The sequence below is a fragment of the Stegodyphus dumicola genome, chromosome 7 (genome assembly GCF_044657685.1).
Source record: "Stegodyphus dumicola isolate Sdum_Otavi_A_Nest chromosome 7, ASM4465768v1".
NCBI classification, from domain to species: Eukaryota; Metazoa; Arthropoda; class Arachnida; order Araneae; family Eresidae; genus Stegodyphus; species Stegodyphus dumicola.
Window position 1 is genome coordinate 195620139 of NC_140774.1, and position 20116 is coordinate 195640254.

The 20116-nt window shown below is 32.3% G+C and overlaps 2 protein-coding genes across 4 annotated transcripts in view; one reads left to right on the plus strand and one right to left on the minus strand.

Annotated features, from left to right (window-relative positions):
• LOC118185366 (ubiquitin carboxyl-terminal hydrolase 40-like) overlaps positions 1–20116 on the plus strand; it is a 114412-nt gene that overhangs the window by 47031 nt on the left and 47265 nt on the right. Inside the window, exons 16-20 of the mRNA XM_035355206.2 lie at positions 1234–1402; positions 1693–1786; positions 4704–4777; positions 9790–9991; positions 16457–16629. Of these exons, the coding sequence (XP_035211097.1) occupies positions 1234–1402; positions 1693–1786; positions 4704–4777; positions 9790–9991; positions 16457–16629 (712 nt within the window). The remainder of the gene's footprint in view (positions 1–1233; positions 1403–1692; positions 1787–4703; positions 4778–9789; positions 9992–16456; positions 16630–20116) is intronic.
• The window catches only part of LOC118185367 (uncharacterized), a 295900-nt gene continuing 278934 nt past the window's right edge, over positions 3151–20116 (minus strand). Inside the window, exon 2 of one of the 3 annotated variants that reach the window (XM_085821192.1) lies at positions 3151–3304. In XM_085821192.1, coding sequence (XP_085677318.1) covers positions 3216–3304 — 89 coding nt within the window. In that variant the 3' untranslated portion in view covers positions 3151–3215. The remainder of the gene's footprint in view (positions 3305–20116) is intronic. The other 2 variants (XR_015042300.1, XM_085821194.1) reach the window with 2 other exon arrangements.

The following is a 20116-nucleotide window of genomic DNA, read 5'->3' on the forward strand; positions in this document are numbered from 1 at the left end:
CACACTCAAATACTACTTTTCTACATAGTCACCATACAAATTAAGGCATTTATCGTAGCGATGTACGAGCTTGGAAATTCCTTCGTCGAAAAATTCGGCCGCCTGCGCCTTCAACCACTTCGTTACCTCTTCTTGCAGCTGTGCGTCATCATCAAAACGCATTGATTGCAATTTCGTTTCACAGTTCACATGTTTCACCCATGTTTCGTCACCAGTAACGATGCGATCGAGTAAAGAGTCACCATCCTTATGGTAAGCGTCCAAAAAGTTCAACGCTGCAGCCATTCGCTGATTTTTGTGGTCCTTTGTCAAGATTTTTGGAATCCATCTTGCACAAAACTTGTGGTAACCAAGCTTTTCGCTGATGATTTCGTGCAACAAACTTCGCGAAATTTGTGGAAAACTCAAAGAAAGTTCCGTTATTGTGAAATTTCGATTTTCACGAACTTTAGCATCGACTTTTTCGAGAAGTTCGGCGGTCACTATGCTGGGTCTCCCACTTCGATCTTCGTCGTGAACATTGGTTCGGCCATTTTGAAATCTTATGACCCACTGACGCACTCCACCTTCAGTGATAATGTTGTCCCCATACACTTCACGAAGCTGCCGATAGATTTCTATCGGTTTACAGTTTTTTGCAGTCAGAAACCTTATTACTGAGCGCACCTCGCGGGATTTTCAATTAACGCAGACATTTCAAACCGTCACAGTATCTGAACGGAGCACAGCACGAACCTCTCACTAGCACGGCTAGATGCAGACTGAGCTGCGCAACGCTCTGACCCAAAGATGGCCGCGCTAGCCCCGCCCCTAGCGGACACAGACGGAAACGTAATCTACTTCCTGGATGGCCCTCGTATCTTGTTTATTTTATTAATTTAATTAATCTCATTTATTGTTTGTTTCTATCTTAATTTGTGTGATGATGAAAAGAGTAATTAAATGAACAAATAATATTATTAAAAAACTTAATGTTCATTTTCTAACTTGTAAAAAGAGGAGGCTTGCTGTTGCTGCACTCTGAGACTTTGATTATATTTGCCCCATTGTAGCAGTCTTATTGTATTAAAAGGTGTATTATGTGTAAGCAATAACTGGAAGAATGTATGTATAAGCAATAACTGGAAGAATGTATGTAATTAAATTTATGTGTCATATAATAGTGTTTTCTAAGCTAATGTTAAAAATCATTTCAATAAAATTTTTGATTCAGAGATTTTGTTTATGTTGCAGAGAAGAGTATGAAACTGCTCTGAATACCATAAATCTTCAAGTGCACTTAGGAAACAATTATAAATGTTCTAATGGTGTTCTAGAAGCAAAGCCCAATGAAGTTTGCAGTTTGGATTTAGCTATTGACAAAAGGAAGCTATTAATGGATTTGAGAGATAGTATAACCAAGGTTTATACATAGTTTTACTTTTTTACTTTATATATGCATACATATGTCATCTAAAATCTATTGTAGTTCTTTTATACCTACATAAAACAGAATGCTTAGTAGAATTCTTTACTGTAGATGTATCTCATTCATAGAAAAATGATTTATTTGATTTGTAATATTTTTCTTGCATAATCAATTATTTGGCAAGTCTTGCTAAAACTGTTTAGTACTTATGAAATATTTGAATAAATGAATGCTTTGTATTAATGATTTCTTTTATAGGTTAAATTAATCTTGAATTCTTTCAGTTGTGTGCTGGTTTGTACTCTACTCAAGAATTCGTTTTGCATACAGCTCGTGAAGTGCCAGCTGGTTTGCATCTGTATGAAGAACTATCAGAATGTATGCCATAGTCTTTTTGCATTTTTTACAATTTTTATTCATTTATTTCTTAATTCAGGTATTGATTACTTATGTTTCATCTATATTAAAAAAACTATTTCCCAGAATCATTGCTTATTTTAAAGTAGCTTTATAAGGCCATGAAAGAGTATAAAAAGTCATAATAAATATATTAGGCAATTGATGCCAACTTTTATTACATTGAGACAGAGGTAAACATATTAAGTTTCCATGCTTCATATCCCACATCTCATAAATGTGGTATGTGTCCACAGAGTTGGCACTAAACATTTTACTGCTACATTAAGCTATGTGACTTCCAAATTCTGGCACCAAATCCTTTCCTAAATTTTGTAAAATATTTTCTTCCCCCTTTCCGCATGCCTTCATGGAGAACCTGGAAGTATGCTCGACACGTATTGGAGAGATCTGGAATTAGAATCCTGGCGAGAACACTATGGATTTCTTCAGTTTCCTGACATTAAAAAAAAAAAAAAAAAAAATATGTGAAGGTGGTGGGCGATAATTCGGCACCATGGGATTTGGCAATTCAGTCTACCAATCTTCAGTTGCCATTTAATTGAGGGAATATAAAAGGCATTTTTTCTTTCCTTTCTACATGCCTTCGGGGTGTAACTGGGAGCACTCTCGATGTATATTCTGAAGGTCTGGTGTTTGAATCCTGGCAAGGGCACTGCTAATTTCTTCTGTTTCCTGTTGTCAAAGACGTGTAAAAACTCTGCAAGTTTTCAAACTTTTGCTGCGTGGTGGCGCCACGATGGCTCTGGTGCTGGGCGTGTGTGTCTCCTTTTTGCAGGTATGCTGGGAATTTATATAGGATTAGAAAGATTTATTTGGGTGTATTGGAATGTTGGCTGATGTCACAATTAATTCGAGATAAAATTGGAGCTGCATATATTGGTAAATAGAGATATGTCACTCTATCTTTGTAGCTGAATCTCATTTGTGAGATAGCTCAATTAAACTTTGCCATTTAGATGAATATTATATGCAGGAAAAGAAATGACATGTTAATGTGTAATGACTACTTCAGTCTTTACATTGAATCCTATTTGACCCTTTCTTAGAAGAGTTTGTCAATTGCCTTGCCTTCTCCTCTAATTCACAAGATCTTTGCAGCTTTGGTGTAACTGTATCATCAACATTGAAGCTTTTAGTATACTATCATGCATATAGAACAAAACAGATTATGACATAGATGTCTGTTGTATTAGCAATACTGAACATTTGTGAAATGTGTAAAAAAGAAGCTTAATGAATTTGCCTCGCTTCACTTCTAAATTTTGATATTATTTTTTAGAAATTTTTTAAATGTTTCATGGAATTCTGAATAGTTTTGTACTGTGTCCGTGTTGAAAATTCCATACATCATACAATGACCCAAAAATCTATAAAAGTGAGGGTATTTTTAATGTACAAGTGATTTTTGATTTAATATGAGTTGAATCCTTGAAGAACATGGGTTTGAGCTGCAGTGATCCATTCGCATACTTCTCCCTGCAATTAATAGAGAAATAGTTTTTAAAATTTAGAGTAATTTGAAAAATCTAGCAGGCATATTTATGTAACCTATAAATGTTTTAAAAAACAAATCAAACACTTGCAAACTTCACTAACTGCTATCTGCAGTCAGATAAATATAAGTTGTAAAGATGCAGAATTAAATTTTAGCTGCATAAAATTAACTATAAGTTCTGTGGCTGTAGATATTAGCAAGCAGGATGTGGGGGCCAACCTTTTATCTAACAGCTAAGTGTGTAAGAACCTCGTGAACAAGTAAGCGAATAATCGCTTTAGTTCAGAAACAGAAACGTAAAACTCGGGGTTAATTACCCTTTATTTCTCAAAGTAAGAACTTATAGTCGCTCCTTCTCGAAGCATACAGCAAAGCCTCCACTTGGGCTTGAACCCAAAACTTAACTAATGCTTAGCTAAAAAGATATAGCCAAAGCTATCAAGATTATAAGTAGTTGGCCCCTAACTATCGAATTAGTTAGCAAAGCTTTCAATGGCCCATAATGCGCCCGAGCATAGTAATAGCTTAGAGAGATGTAGCCAAAAGGCAAACGCGTGCTAGTCAGGAAATGTGGCTCCTTAACGAAGTCAGTGGAACTTTAACTTAAATACCATCCTTACTCATTTGCATTAAACACGATTCTAAAAACACATTCTGGTAGCAAATTGTAAGCTGAAATTAAGAGGGTTAGGAAAGTAGCTTTTACTAAAGATAATTGTTAAAAACTTAGGATAAACCTTATAAGGTTGGTTTTGGTTTATTAGATTACGGCAAAGCACTCGAGGGCTATCTGCCTTAAGGGAGGGATGCCTTCGTGGAGGACTTTTTAAGGGAAACTGGCTCGTATACACGTGGGGAAAACCACAAAAGCACCCATGCAGCCAGCCCGTTCGCGGGATGCGAACCTCGGACCGAACTACCAGTGTTCAGCGACGTTACCGCTCGGCCGATGGTGGGCTAAACCTTATAAGGAGATAGAACTTGTAATCAGAATTACCATAAGCTGTTATATTGATGAACTAGGCAGACTACAATAGATGTATTTTTTCTTATAACCCTCGTTTTTTATAGCTTACTTATTGTAAGATAAGTTTGGGCAGAGGCAAAAATTATTTACATGTTTGCCACTAGGCAAGATATTGGTGTCCCTAACAGCTGCATAGTGCAGAGGAATGTGATAGTATTTTTAAATGGAGGTAAAATAATTTCATTTTAAATATAAGGTAGTTCTAAAAGTTTTTTTTTTTTTTAATATATATATATATATATATATATATATATATATATAATCAAGTCATACTTTTATGAAAAAGCTGGATTTTGTATCTGTTGTTCCATACTTGCTTCACAGAAACTTAATTTTATTTATTTATTCTTTAGCTCAAAATTTGGAGACATTAAAAGATTTAGGGGTTTTGGAAGGAACAAAAGTATTTGTTTGGGATGGCTTACAAGTAAGTTATAATTACAGTTTAATTTCAAACAATAAAAATTAATTACCTCCATTTACCATTTTTCTGGTACAAAAAAATATGCAATAGCCATAATAATTATATTAAACGTATTTGTATTCACGGATGACTGCTGAGTTATATGAAAAGCAAAAATAACTGATAAAAATTGAGAATTATAATGTAAGAAATTATTAAAATTAGAAGCAAAGGATGCATTACGGAATGGCAGGCAGTAATTTTGTGCCATTTTTCTGGTACCCCCCCCAAAAAAAAATATGCAGTTAGCCATAATAATTATATTAAATGTATTTGTATTCATGGATGACTGCTGAGATATATAAAAAGCAAAAATAACTGATAAAAATTTAGAATTATAATGTAAGATATTATTAAAATTAGAAGCAAAGGATGCAGTATGGAATGGCAGGCATTATCTTGCGCATATTACAGTTTGGCAATGGATATGGTTCTGCATTACATCCAGCTTTTTGTTAACATTTGCAAACTGCAAATCTGAAATTATTTAATGGTCTTCTGCTGCAAAAGTAAACAATAAAATTATAGCAGTCTTAAAAAAAAAGTAATTTAGCTGAAAAGATGGGGAAGGGTGAGGATGTTAAGTTTGAACAGTAAGCCCTTGTGGAACATGATTTTGTGTATACTTGCTACCTTAATTGTCTTCATTTAATTTGGCCTATTCAATTATTTCAATTATAAGTGGTATGCTGCAGAGCGCCATTCGCATTGTGATAGTTCTCTTTGACGACTAGTTTGAAAATTCATTTATTAACAAAGTCAAACACTGCTTAGAACAGCAAAAATGGAGCTTTAAAGTTCTAATTCTCGATAATGCTCTTGGACACAGTGCCAAAGCCCTACAACAATGCATGCAGATGTAGAGGATTTGTTCTTTTCACCAAACACCACACACATTATGGGTTTAGCTTTGAAATTTCAAAGTCCCTCAAAATGTTGTGAATAAATGGTATTTTCTTGATTATAATTAAAAAATGACTCTCTTCCTTGATACCTCGATTCCTTTTCTTCCAGCATATGTCAAATCGGATACATTAAAAGCTGGCACAAATTTTCATGTGTGACACCCTTCTATACAGAATTTTGCGTCCACAATGCTGAGAGAGTTTCCAACCAATGGATCAAGGAATCATTAAGACATTCAGAGCCTGTTATGTCAGGCAGGTTTAGATCTACACAAATAAAGCACTAGATCATGGGTGTCTAAAGTGCAGCCCAAACGCAAATTATGAAAGCATTAAAATTTACACATTTTTATTAAGAAAATAAATGTTTGAATTTGATTCATATATAATCGATTTATTGGCATTTGTTTTAAAATAAAAATTTAAATGAAAACATCTTAGTATGTCATGATGTATTAACTGCAAAGTGACATTCAACTGAAAGAAAAATTTAATTTTCACAGTCATGCTTTATTAATGTCTTCAGCTTTTGGCAGTACATATATTTGTGAACAATTATTTTCAAGAATGAAGCATACAACAAAAAAAAAAAAAAAAAGGACAAAGATCACTGACAAATCTTGAAAATGGATTAAGAATTGCAACTTCGTCTTTTGAACCTGATATTGATTTGCTTCAACAAAAGCAAATTCATCCATCTCATTAATTTAAATTTTTTCCATCTTTATGAAATCCAAACTAAATGAAATGAAACTTTTGCAAATTAATAATAAATATGTACCTATACATATCTAATGCAAATTTTAAAAAATTAATAATAAAAAGAAGTTAATTTATTTTAATAAAACAACATAGAGCTAATTTTTATATTTAGTTTGTTAAAAAATATTGTATCTGTGGCCCTGCAAATTTTTTTTTCTTTGCAATGTGGTCCTCAAACGGTCATAGTTTAGACACCTATGCACTAGATGAAGGAAAGCACAACACATTAGCAGTATTTTGAAAACAGTTCATCATGAGAACAGCATAAAAATGATCAAGCTCACATAATAAGTGATTTTGTCCGCAGTGATTGCTTGCTGGCATTGTTCTGATGATCCGAGAAGTTGTCAACAATTCTCAAGGTTTTCTCTTGATTGAAAATCTAATTTACAAAAGCAATAAATGGCAAAGCTTTCAGATATGGAAGAAAGAAAAATCAGAGAATTAGTCAGGAATAATGATCGCTAAATGACAAATGAAAAATTCAACAATCTTATAACACAAAAACAATGATTGTAAAGGAAGATAAAAAGCTTTGAATATACAACAGTAAATTAAACAAATTCTTAAAAAAGGTGTAGGAATTGTCTGATATTGTAATGGAGATTGACCCAAATGAAGAAAGAGGATATTTTATGACAGGCATTGAAAAACTTTGCACTCATTACTGCATTAAGAGTTTAATATTACATTAATTATTACATTAAGAGTTTAATAAGTTGTATCAGACATTGTCTCAAGCAATAATCACCAGCAATTTAAAAAAATAATGATGTCATGTACCTACTTATTAGGCAGTAAGAGAATTCCTTTCGAGTTACATTTGTGTCATGTTCCCCTTTTAATTGCTATATAATTTAAGTTTGTCTAAATTATACATGCTTTTCTAGTTTGAAGTATACCTAAACTTCCTCCTCCCATAAAAGTTAACTTTGTGGAATGCAGCTTTGCCATATGTGCAACGTGTTACTGAAATATCCCCCATACACACACACAGAGAGAAGTTAACTCTGTTAAAAGTCTATCGAGAAATTTCCCGTATTTTTTCTCATGTTTCAGAAAAAGAAGGAAATTTAGTTTAGAAATTTCAGTCGTTGAAAATAGCTATGATTTATGAGCAAAATATCAGTTCTGTGAATCTTATAGATACTTCAAAATGTTAAACATTAATACAGTCAAAAGTCGTTAATCCGGACTCGTCGGGACTTCGGCAATTCTGGATTATAGATCATCAATTTAAATCTGGTAAGATGGCCTGCAGAAATTATATAATTAAAAATATGAAACCGTAATTTATGAAATAAAGAGCAATCATGATCTAAAGGGCATCAAAATTTACAAAAAAAAGCTTAATATTTATTTGCTTATTTTATTAAACATTTCTTTCAATGTAAAAATGTTTAAGTTGCTTCGTTTTTTATGTGATAATACTTTCTCTTTAATTCTATAAACAGACATAATTTCTTGTTCAGTTACAAAGTTCCTCTGTTCAAATCCTATAATTGCTGTGTCGAGAATACCGACTAATTTGTCAATCGAAATTTTTTCATTTTCAATAACCTCTGTGTCACTTTCTTCACTATTGGAAGCGAATTATAATGAGGAGGAATTTGATTTAAATCATATCAAAGACGGAGTGCATCGAGATGAAATACTACATTTAGTAAGGAATTATAAGCCAAATAAAATAAAAACATCTGCTCTGAAGATAAGGATAGTGCTGACAGATCAACTTCCAGTTCATTGCGTGCCGCGACGTTCCCCCCCACCACCACACACACACACGCAGAGCAGCGTGAAATTGATAAACAGATTTCGGAATGGTTAGATAAACAAAGGATATGCCTTTATCCATTTTTTGCAGCAATTCCACTTTTGTTCGAAACATACTTTCGCTTTGTAGATCCTTTACATATTAGTATATCAGAAATTCTATTTGACATAATCGAGTTCAAGCTTACTTTTATAAAATTGCTCTAACAGTCTGCAAAAAATAATAAGCCGGATCCAATTCGAAGATTAAGGAACAATGCAATCTGCAACATTAACTGAATTAGATAATTTTAGCTTAGCTTATACCGTCCGTATATACACGCATATTCACAGCTGTAAAGGTCTTACGCGCATGCGTCAATGAGACGCATGCACAGAAAGTTTGTAGCTTTGAGGTCCAGATTATAAATCATTCCGGATTATGGGTGTTCGAATTAACGACTTTTGACTGTATTGTTTATTTTCATAGTACCTGTTATGGACTTCTTTAATTTTTTATAACCTTTTACAAGATGTTGGTCTAGTTGACAAAGACATAAATGCAGGGTATTGATCTTGTAATAAACCTGCATAAATATACTTTTTTTACTAATGAATGCAAAAGTATGTTGCCAGACCTGTAAGTAAATACTGTACAAAGTCCGAGATCTGAACTCGCTGGGACTTTGGCGATCCCGGATTTGGGATTTTTCCAGATATTAGATCATCAGTTTAAATCTAGTAAGATGTCATGCAGAAATATTTTAGTTTAGCAAATAAAGTAAATTTTTAAACTGTGGTAATTTCACTTATATAATGTTCTTTTTGTAAAAATAAAACCAAAATTTTAAACTTTTCTGGTCCATTAGTATATATTATTGACCATATACCTCTGATGCCAGAACAGCATTAGTATAGAACTGTTGGTTTCAAATTTTAAAATCTGAAATATGTAATCTAACAAAATCCGTGTTGTATGTAACCTCTTGAACTGACATTGCTACTCTACAATTTTGACCTTTTTTCCAAAATCCATGCTTGTATAAAAAATCAGGTCCTTCGTCAAAAGATCTTTAGCAGAATAAAAAGCAGTTTGCTAATTAGAACTTTCTTTGTAGAGAACTCATCTATTTTTTTATATCATATAGTATCATGTAAGTAGAATTATTATGATACGAAAGCCTACGTAATTAAATTAATTTTTTTGAATGGAAATTTGGTCCTATATCCAACTATACAAGAGATGTTTATTCATTTGATTTTACTGAAACACTGTATATTTTATGAAAAGTTTGTATTAAATGAATATGAATAAATTTTATGAAAAGTCTGTCTGGGTATATTGAAACTATTTTATATGAGTATATCCATGTGTATTTAACACTATGTAATAAGATTCAATATATTTATAGATGTATATTTAATATTTTTATATATTCTCTATGTAATAAGATTCAGTATATTTTTAGTGATACATTGTCTAAAAATTCAAATATTTAGCTTCCTACAACAGTATATCTCAAAATTCTTCTGTTGTTATTTAAAATTATTTTTTAGGTTGGAGGTGAACATTTTGCAATTGGTGTTGCTCACGAACCTGTGTTATTGAACATCACAGTTACCCTTCCAAATGGAGAAACTACTGAAATGTCCAGAGGTTTTCCCAAAACAACTACGATTGGAGAACTGAAAGCTCTTATTAGCAGCTTAGCCCCTCTGCCTTTAGAAGATATTAGAGTTAGTAGACTGGACTTGCAAGGTTAAGAAATGATTATTGTCATAAATCAAACATTTTTTTTTTATTATTATTATCTCATGAATGATTATGTTATATTGTAACTTAGACCATGGAGAGGAAGATTATATAATCATGTATTATGCAGTCTACTGATTTTGGTTAGCTATATGTATTATAAATGGAGCTACTAAAACACTGTTAAGTTCAAACTTGTGATAAAGTCGCCTGAAAACCAACCAAAAGCAGTAGATTGCATACTATATGATTATCAACAATTATCCTCAAAAATCTGTGAAACTAAAAATGGGACAAATCCCAAATTTTTTTTAATTTTTCTAATCTTTTGAATGTTTCATACAAATTAATAAAATGAAGAAATTAAAAAAAAAAAAAAGCTTTTACTTTATATGAAAGTTTTTATTTAAAGCAAAGTTTAATGTCTGCTCTTAACCCATTAGCCGTTGGTGTTGTGTTGACGCAACGGTGGTCAAAATAAATGCGTATATAAATACAACTACCCAAGATATTTTATACCAACAGATGATTTTGTGTAGGGAATGTTATGAAGATTATTTCTTTAAAAAAATATTTGTCTTCAACAATCATTTTGTTTATAAAAATTAATCTCATACTTTAAGCAAAATTTTCGACCGGGTATTTTTGCTGAAAATCTTTAACGAAAGAATCGCCGTCTTTATGAGTGATCTATTTTTAGTCAAGATCACCGTTTATCAGAACATTACATCAGTCAAACTAAGTCTTATTTGCTTTCAACAGTCATTTTGTTTATAATAATTAATCTCATACTTTAAGCAAAATTATCGACTGGGTATTTTTGCTGAAAATATTTAACGAAAGAATCGCCGTCTTTATGAGTGATCAGTTTTTAGTCAAGGTCACCGTTTATCAGAATATTACATCAGTCAGATGTTTATATTTGTGTTGGGAAGGAAGGGAAAACAGCAGGAAATGGGTAGTCAATCTCCTTTTTCACTCATTCCTTTTGATATTCTGGTTGTTTAAAAATGCCTAGAACGAGGTGTCTTACATTAGAAGAAGCCCTTCAAAGATTTTTGATGAAGAAACAGACGATGATGATAATATTAATAATGACCAGAATGAAACTGATATCAGGGTTGCCACTCAAACAGGAGAATGAAATTCCCTGACTTTTCCAGGTTTTCCATGTGTGTTTCAAGAAAATTCCAGTCTATCCGCGTAATGTACATTGGCTGTACTAAGAGGTAAATTAATTATGGTATTACTTGTATTGTGTAGCAAATTCACTTAATTATTTAATAAATCCCAGAGGACATTTATTCTTAATTATTCTTGGTATACTTTGTTTGATAATTTTGTTTAGTTTTCCACTTAAGAAACTTAATAAAATTTAAGATATATATATTGGATAACAAATGTATGTTTTATTTAATTATTACTCATGATCATCACCAGTTCAACACAAGGCTAATCCGGTCCTTATAAATCACAATGCAATGCTAAATAGTTAGGTTAGATTTTAGGTAAATTTAATTTGCGTGAGGTATGTTCTTAAAAGGCACCTTAACACTTGAAAACACAAATATAATTATAATAGTTGTTGTTTTCTCCACTGAAGATTGAAATTAGAATCTTCCCAATCTGGAATAAAATAAGGCTTTTTTTTGCAGACATTCTGCAGCTAAACGAAAGAAAGAAATTTATTTTAATAAATTGAGGTATTTTATATTTATTTCGCAGCATACATAAGGAAAAAATGTGTGCATTAAATTTGTATTAAATTTGGTATGTCATCATACTGCTATAATTAATTTCAGGATTATGCCAGAGAAAATTTCCTGAAATTTGGAAATATTATTTACTAATAATAAATAAATTTAGAGGGAAGAAGCGACATTAAATTATATGAATAACATAAAAATAATTACTTAAAAATTGAATTAGAATAATCAACAAAATTTTAGCGAATATAGTTATGTTACATGGCTAGCCTAGATGACTGATTACTATTTTTTTATTTTACTGAAAAACGTCAACGTATTTATTAAAAAGAAAAAAAAAGGTTTAAAAAGATTTTGCGATAAAATTCTAGTATACGGTAAGGCTTTGGCACGATTTTGAAAATTGTCACCAAGACCAAAATGACCCGTTTACTGCGCATCAAGATGTCGCCAAATCCCATTATTATTCTAACCAAAGAACGTCTATGTAAAGAAGAAAAGGTTCCATACCAGTAAAATGCTATTACGCCGCTAGAATGCGGAGGGAAAATTTGCCAAGGGATTTGGCGACGGAACCTAGCGGCCAGAATTTCCCTCTCCGCGATGTGTACAGGAAATTGAGAAACACGTCTTAAGAAGAAACACTTTTTGACAAAAAGAAAACTACGAAAATCCGTTTTTAAATTATTGCGAAAAATCCAAGAAGAAACGTTAAAACGGATTTTCGTAGTTTTTTTTTTTTTTCCCCTGAAAGTAACTAATCCATGAATTAATTTACTTGCGCCAAAAAATATTTTCTTTTCCTTTAGAGTTTAACCACTTGCGCTAAGACTAAACTTCACGGTTGCGGTGTCGTGCGCTACAATATAACAAGCGGTAAAGCGTCTCATTTACGCCGCTCCGCATCTGCGAGTGCAATCCAGAGCTGTAACTCGAGAAATAAACAATCTCGTTGTTAGGCGACGTGTGCACCACGTTATTTTCATTTTTGCGATAAATGCTTATCGACGTATTCACGTCGCTCGCGGTTTGAGACAAAAGCATCTTGACGTGCGTTGCACGTCTTTTTAGCGCAAGTGGTTAAAGAAATTTTAAACGATATTCATTTTATGAACTCTTGATAACGTGACCTTCGAACTTCGACACCGGTTTCGAGCTTTGGCAACAGATATATCAGACATGCACAGCTGTTTTCCCTCTATGATGGAACGGAGCCACAGCCATGTCTGTTGCAGAGAGGTTTTCCTTCTTTACAATACATATTCTTTGATTCTAACCTCCATGGTACCGTATACTAGGATTAAACCCATTTTGTTTTATACGAGAACAGGTACTTTCTTTAGTTCATGCACTGCACATGCGATTCTCGAGAATATTGGAAACCAAAAGTTGCTTTGCCTTTCTAAAAGACAATCAAATTGGAGCTGCGAAAATTGGCTTTATGCCAGCTACCCGAATGACACTCACGTGATACATAATTCGCCAAAAAAGTTACCTCTTCCGACGTCGGCGCAAAAATTGCTTTTTTTGGCTGGATCGTTGTATGAACTTCCCTGACTTTTCCAGATTTTGACAAAAATACTTAAATTCCCTGACTTTTCCCTGAATATTTTGGTCAATTTTCAAATTCCCTGACTTTTCCCGGTTCTCCAGGTTTTCCAGGTAGCGGGGCAACCTTGTGATATTGTTGTTGTTCCCCCAGAAATTGCAGAGGCTAGTGATGAAGAAGAAAGGAATAGCAATGTTTTAAATAATGATAATAATATTTTACCAAATGATACTGCTGGGGAAGTTGAAATTACGTAAGAAGTAAGTTTCAACCTTCTAAAATAGTCATACTAAAAAGTTAAAGTTTAAAAAGCAGAAGACTGAAATCTTGAAGTGGATGAAAAAGGAACTGTTAGTTATGTCTCAGGAAGAACATGAAGAAAGAGATAGAAGAGAAATTATAAAAGACAAAAGTTATAACTAGTGCACAGATTTTCGATTTTCTTTTTGGTTTAGACATTTACTGTCTTCTTGTTGAACAGACAAATATATACGCTCAGTCAAAAAAAAAACCAGAATTTATTGCATCTGAAGCCTATATGAGAAGATTTATTGGAATATTATTGCTTACAGGATATCATTCTTTACCTCAAGAAAAAATGTATTGGTCTTTTGATAAGGACATTTCTGTTCCTGTTGTATGAGAATTGATATCACATTTGCAGTACAGGAATATGAAGCAGAATTTGCATTTGACAATAGTCAAATTGAAAATAGTGATAAACTATACGAGATGAGACCGTATCTAAACTTACTAAATATTACCACTTATTATTACTGGAAATATACTCTTTTAGATTTCAGACGCGAGAATGCATTATTCCTTTTGCAAACTCTTATTGAGAGTGTAGAATTAGCCAGAAATAGATCAGCAACAGAAAGACCTAGTAAATTCAGCATTCAAAAACCATTGCATGGAGATGGTAGACATTTTATCGTAAAGTCCGTTGATAACAAAAGACTTTGTTGTAAAGAGTACCATAGCCAGACTGTCTATAGATGCAAAGTATGTAATGTAGCTTTACATCATGATCGTAATCAAGCTTTTCATGCTTGAATCTTTCAAATGAAATAATCTGTATTTGTAAAAAGAAATACAATGTATATTTTAATATTAAATTAATAACAAGTAAAGTGATTTGTAGATTTATAAAACGTTATACAGCTAAAAAGTAATCCTGTGCTCCACTCAAAAGAAACATCACACAAGTACAATCCTACTCACTAACATCCGTAGTCTTATTCCGCTGACGTTGCGCAAACGCAACACTCGCTTTTCCCACAGGCAAGAGCATTTTTTTATTTTCAATGTAAATTTATGTTATAAATGCTTAATTTAATATTTGTTATTATTTTCATGAGAAAAGAAACATTCCTTGTAGTTTTGGCGGTTAATGGGTTAATGAAAAGCTAATTTACCTCTATAGTTTTTAAGATGTATGTTTATTGAAATGTACATTTAGTGGGAAGAAATCTGAAATTTAGCAAATGATGTGGGTAATAATAACTCTTGAATCACTAGGTTCATTTTTTGTAGCAAAAGTTTATTTATTCAAAGTTTTTTGGGCAAAAGAGGGGGGAGGGGAGTTGTTTGAGGTGATGCATATGGCAGAACACTAAACATGGAGTGCTAAATTCTCTTCAGAAAATTTTAAAAGTATGGCAACCAGGGCTGCCAAGGCAACACACCCTGTTTCCAAAAGTATTTATGTGGCAACCTACAATGTTGCCAAAAAGCATGCATGTGGAAACTTGATATATTTGATGTATTTAGAGACATGAAACATACTTCCGAACAAATATTTTAGCAATATCCTTTGCAATATTTTATCAAAAATTATGATTCTGAAATATGCTGCAAACTTTTTTTTAAAATCTTCAAAATATGTCATAAAGTTGCAAATTCCTGGAGTACATGGGGATTTGCACTTTTGAAACTCTATGATTAATCATTTTTCTAATTAGTGTTTCTTTTTGTATTTGTTTTTATCTAAAGAAATGGTAATGGAATTGTGGAGTTAGCTGTATTGAAGTTCTGTTGTTCTTGGGCAGTGTGATCATGGTGCACATTGCCAAATTAATTTGTGCAATTCTTTTTTAAATAGTGAAAATAGTTAGATGTGTACATGGGAGAATAACAATGCAAAAATAGGTATAAAGATATCCAAACAAATATTTGTTTCCAAAGTTGCCAAGGAGTTTGCCAGTCTCTCCAAAGTCATCAATGTATTGACAGCCTTTTTGAAAGGGGTGCAGATAATCATAAAATACCATTAAAAGTTTAGAGTGTATGTTTAATCCATAACATCAAATTATGCATACCTGTTAATTAAATGCCTAATTTATTATGTTGTAATCAAAATTATTGTTTTCACTTGTTTATATAGATTTTGTTTTTTGTTATGTTCAATTCAGAACTTTGCATAGCCAATAATGACACAGAAAACAGCAGTGTAAAGAGGGCAGCACCAAAGAAAAAATATAAATATTTGTTGTTTACTTAATTAAATTAGGTGAGCTATAGTCTTGGTTAAAATATGTATATTTTAATGCTCAAAAAGTTTGATTAAGCAGTTTTGTACTTAAATTGAGCATTCATTTATGTCTCCTTGTTGTCTGCAGCAGCATGCTTGCTCCAAAGTTAACCAAAATTGAATAATACTGTGATTGAAAAAAAAAGTCTTGTGGCAAGAAGTGAGCAAAGCTTTATTGTTGTGTTGAAATATCCATCTAAATCAAGCAGTTGTTTTTGAAGCATCAGTAAAATGGAAAGAACACTTTAAAAAAGAATTTTTTGTTTTTTGTTCAAAATCACTGCTGTTTGCTTGCTGTCATTAATGCATATTAGATTAGAATCATTTGTGCATAAGTTAATTAAAAAATAACTTATCTCATTTATCTCTGTGTTGTTCAAGACTAAATATCCAGTCAGAGCGAAATATAATGACCTCAGTCAGAAAAAAAGTAACTTTACTGAAAGCACCTGGAAGGGGTGTGTAAAGGTTACACATTAGAACTGTCACACACTGTTCTCCTTTTAATGCACCTTGATTTTAAAATAGGTATTTTTTGACATGTGACCTACAGCAGTGGCAATAGTGTGTCTTCAGCTATATGGTCAATCATAAATTTAAATAATTAATGGAATATGTGAATTCCCTTTTTTTCTGTGTGTGTTATCAAAGCAAATTGCAAATTTTTTTTTATATATTTTTAGGTGAAGATGCGAGGCTGTCTCCTTTAAATGAAAGTCATGATACTTGCACACTTGCAGAATTGTCTTTTATTGATGGTGATAATATAGTCGCTGATAATATTAAAGATGAAGAAATGCAAACCAAAGAAATTGGGCAAAACCAAGTGACTATAGTAGTTCAGAATTTCTATAAGGTAAGAATTAAAAGCTGTTGTGATGCAAAAAGTGTGTTTAGGAAGATTTTTGTCTGAAACATTCAGATTTGCCGCTTACCTTGAAAATTCTAAAATGCCAGGGAAAATATCAGATTTCCTCACCTCAAAAATTCAAGAAAATAAAAAATACTGATCAGTTCTCTCTAACAGTTAAAATTCATGATTTAAATAATAACCAGTAAATAAAAATCCAATCTCTTAAAAAAAAAAAAAAAAAAAAGAAAGAAAGAAAGAAATCAAAGTATTGTTATGTTATTACCGTGCAAAAAGTATTTTTTCAATATTTATATTTAACTAACTTGAATTATATTTCAGTAAATCTTCAAAAATTAGTTAAAAATAGTTTTTTTATTTGAAAACTTTTTTAATTAATAAATGTTTGAAAATTTTTTGAAATTAATAAATGAGGGTCTAGTATTAAGATGATAAAATATTTATTTGAAAAATGTGTTAAAAAATTTATCATTTCGAAATCGCATGGTAAAAAGAAAAGAAAAATGCAGATTAAGAACTGTGTATCTTCATCATGTATTTCCATGTTGATGTAAAGGTGGTAATACATATGCAGACTAAAACATAATTGCATTTTTAATATTTTAGGTATATTTTCTTCATTGCCTGATCTGTCTTTGCACTTTAGGGTTATATTATTTATAAATGATTTTTGAAGGTCCTTAAAAAAAAAAAAAAAAAAAAAAAAAAAGACCTCAGAAGAGCTTATTAGTCTTGAAGCATGATTTTGCATTGATGCACTTTAAATGTTGTCCATTACAAATGAATGGTTTCATTTTTGGGGTCTGTTTCCACTCAGCAAAACGTTATCTGTCTATTATTTGTTAAGAAGTTAAACTATTTAAAAGCAATACATACTGTTTTTCAGAATACTTTTATTTTTTTCCCTTTTGAATCTGCTGGATGTATGTAAAATGCATAATTTATGTGTGTGTGTGATTATGGCAAAGCCTCGAGGGCTATCTGCGTAAGGGGAGGGATGCCTTCGTGGAGGACTTTCTAAGGGAAACTGGCTCGTATACACGTTACACTTGGGGAAAACCACGAAAACGCCCATGCAGCCAGCCTGTTCGCGGGATTCGAACCTCGGACCGAACTACCAGTGTTCAGCGACTTTACCGCTCAGCCGCTGGTGGGCCACACATAATTTATGATATATCTAATTAAAAACATTCAATATTTTTATTTTTATAGAATTGCATTATATATATATTTTTTAATTTTTCAAATATATAGAAGATATATAACATTTCCATGTTATTATAAATGCATATTAATCTAATATCCTGTAAAATGTATTGCTATTCCGTCCGGGGCATCTGTATTGATAATCACTACTGATAAATCATATTAAACTTTAAAAGAGCTTTTGGGACACTTAAAATCTGGACCCTTTTAGAATTTTTTTAATATAATGTTATTTTTTATCGTTCTGCTTATAGTAAGTAGATTTAGTCGTATAGTTAGATTTTCTGTGCACTTATTAAATGGTCATTCAGATCCTGTCGCACAGTATTGTTTTGGTAACATCTGAGTGTATCTCTAACTTTCAGTGTTTATTTTTATAATCTTAGAACTCAAATTATCAATTCTCAATAACTTTTAAATCAAGATAAGTTATCAAGTGTTCTGAGTAAGGAATAATTATTTTTCTATCACATTTTTCAGATTTATAGTACTGATTTCACAATCATTAGAACTGTGTTTCTTTGAGCTAATAATACAGTAGAATCCTTCTTAATAGGATCTCCGCTTTAACCAACCGTAATTAATTTAAGTACAAAAATCAAAAAAATCAATTTACTGAAAGCGATTACTATAAAAGAAACTATTTATATGATAGCTGAGTCATGGTCAGAGGTTGCCGAATCTACAGTGATAAAATCTTGGCAGAAACTTTGGTTACCGTATCAAAGAACCGCTGAAGGAGAAGCAATCACTGCAATTGAAGAGGCAGACTTTTCAATAAACAACTTTGTGTCGTCATTCAAAAGTTGTAATAGATGCCAAGAAGTTGATGTTGAAGATGTGGAGCAAGGTTTGACTGCTGACAGAGATCTTCAGCAAAAAACTTGGTCAAAAGATCAAATGACGACATCATCGGAGCTGTCAGTGATGTGGTTTACGATGATGATTCCAATACTGATGACAATGCAACCTCCGTCATATCACATACAGATGGAGCAAAAGCATTGGAAATGGCTTTATGCTATATGGAACAACAAGCATTGTCTTCCTCTCGATGTGATGCTATTAAAAAAATGGTGAAATTATGCAGTGAGTCGCCAAACTTCCAGCTGTCAGCCGGAAAAAAATGACTGAATTTTTTAAACATTACTACTTATGTAAAACTTTTGTAATAAATTGACACATTTAATAAATGAAAGGGCATTTCCATCAACTATATATATATATATATATATTTTCATTCTCTGCTTTAACCGGAATTTCGCTTAACCGTCTTAACCCCAGTCGAATTTAGGCTGGTTAGCTGGGAGTGTACTGTATTACCAGTGCATTTTGGTAACATATAAATAATCTGAATTTTTTTTGTCTTACTTAAAAAATCCTTCATTTTTGTTATAGTGTATAATAACATCTTCAAGTAAGTTTTCATGTTTGACTAAGCTTTTTAACTCTAATTAATTAATTATTGCAAAATTTTAATAAAACTGTTACCTTTCGTCATTTTTAAGTTTATATATTATTTTGCTATTAATTATTACTTTAAGATGCTTGGTGTGGTTACAACAATTTAAGATGAGATCTATCACTTTAAAATAGGTGCTTCAAGGCCATCACCAGCCTCCCATTGTATCGTAGCTTGTATCATCATCATCACCACACAGCATTTGTTTTCTTCATGCCATTTGAAGTTGTAGTTCAAGTCAGCTTTTATTTGTATGCTTTTCACAAAACGAAACTCACTAAACAGAAATGGAAGGGTGGAGATTAAGCGAGTTGACCTTTTTACTTCAGCTGTTGTTTCCATAACTATGCAAGTCAAATCAGGCAACAGAAAATAACCTTGAAGTTCCTATTTTAAAGTAACATACTATAGTATTGTTTGAACGGCTATCTTTTAAAATAAATAAAAATCCACAGTGGGTGTTTTTCCCCCCTTCTTTTTAAGTTATGTGTAATGCGTTGTATTGGATAATACAAATTAAACTGAAATTCGTAAGTTGCAAGAGATATTGAATTACAGCAAGTCGGTAACTAAATTCCAAATTGCCTTGGGGCCCACCAGCGGCCGAGCGGTAAAGTCGCTGAACACCGGTAGTTCGGTCCGACGTTCGAATCCCGCGAACGGGCTAGCTGCATGGGCGTTTTCGTGGTTTTCCCCATGTGTAACGTGTATACGAGCCAGTTTCCCTTAGAAAGTCCTCCACGAAAGGCATCTTTCCCCTTAGGCAGATAGCCCTCGTGTGCTTTGCCATAATTAAATACACCA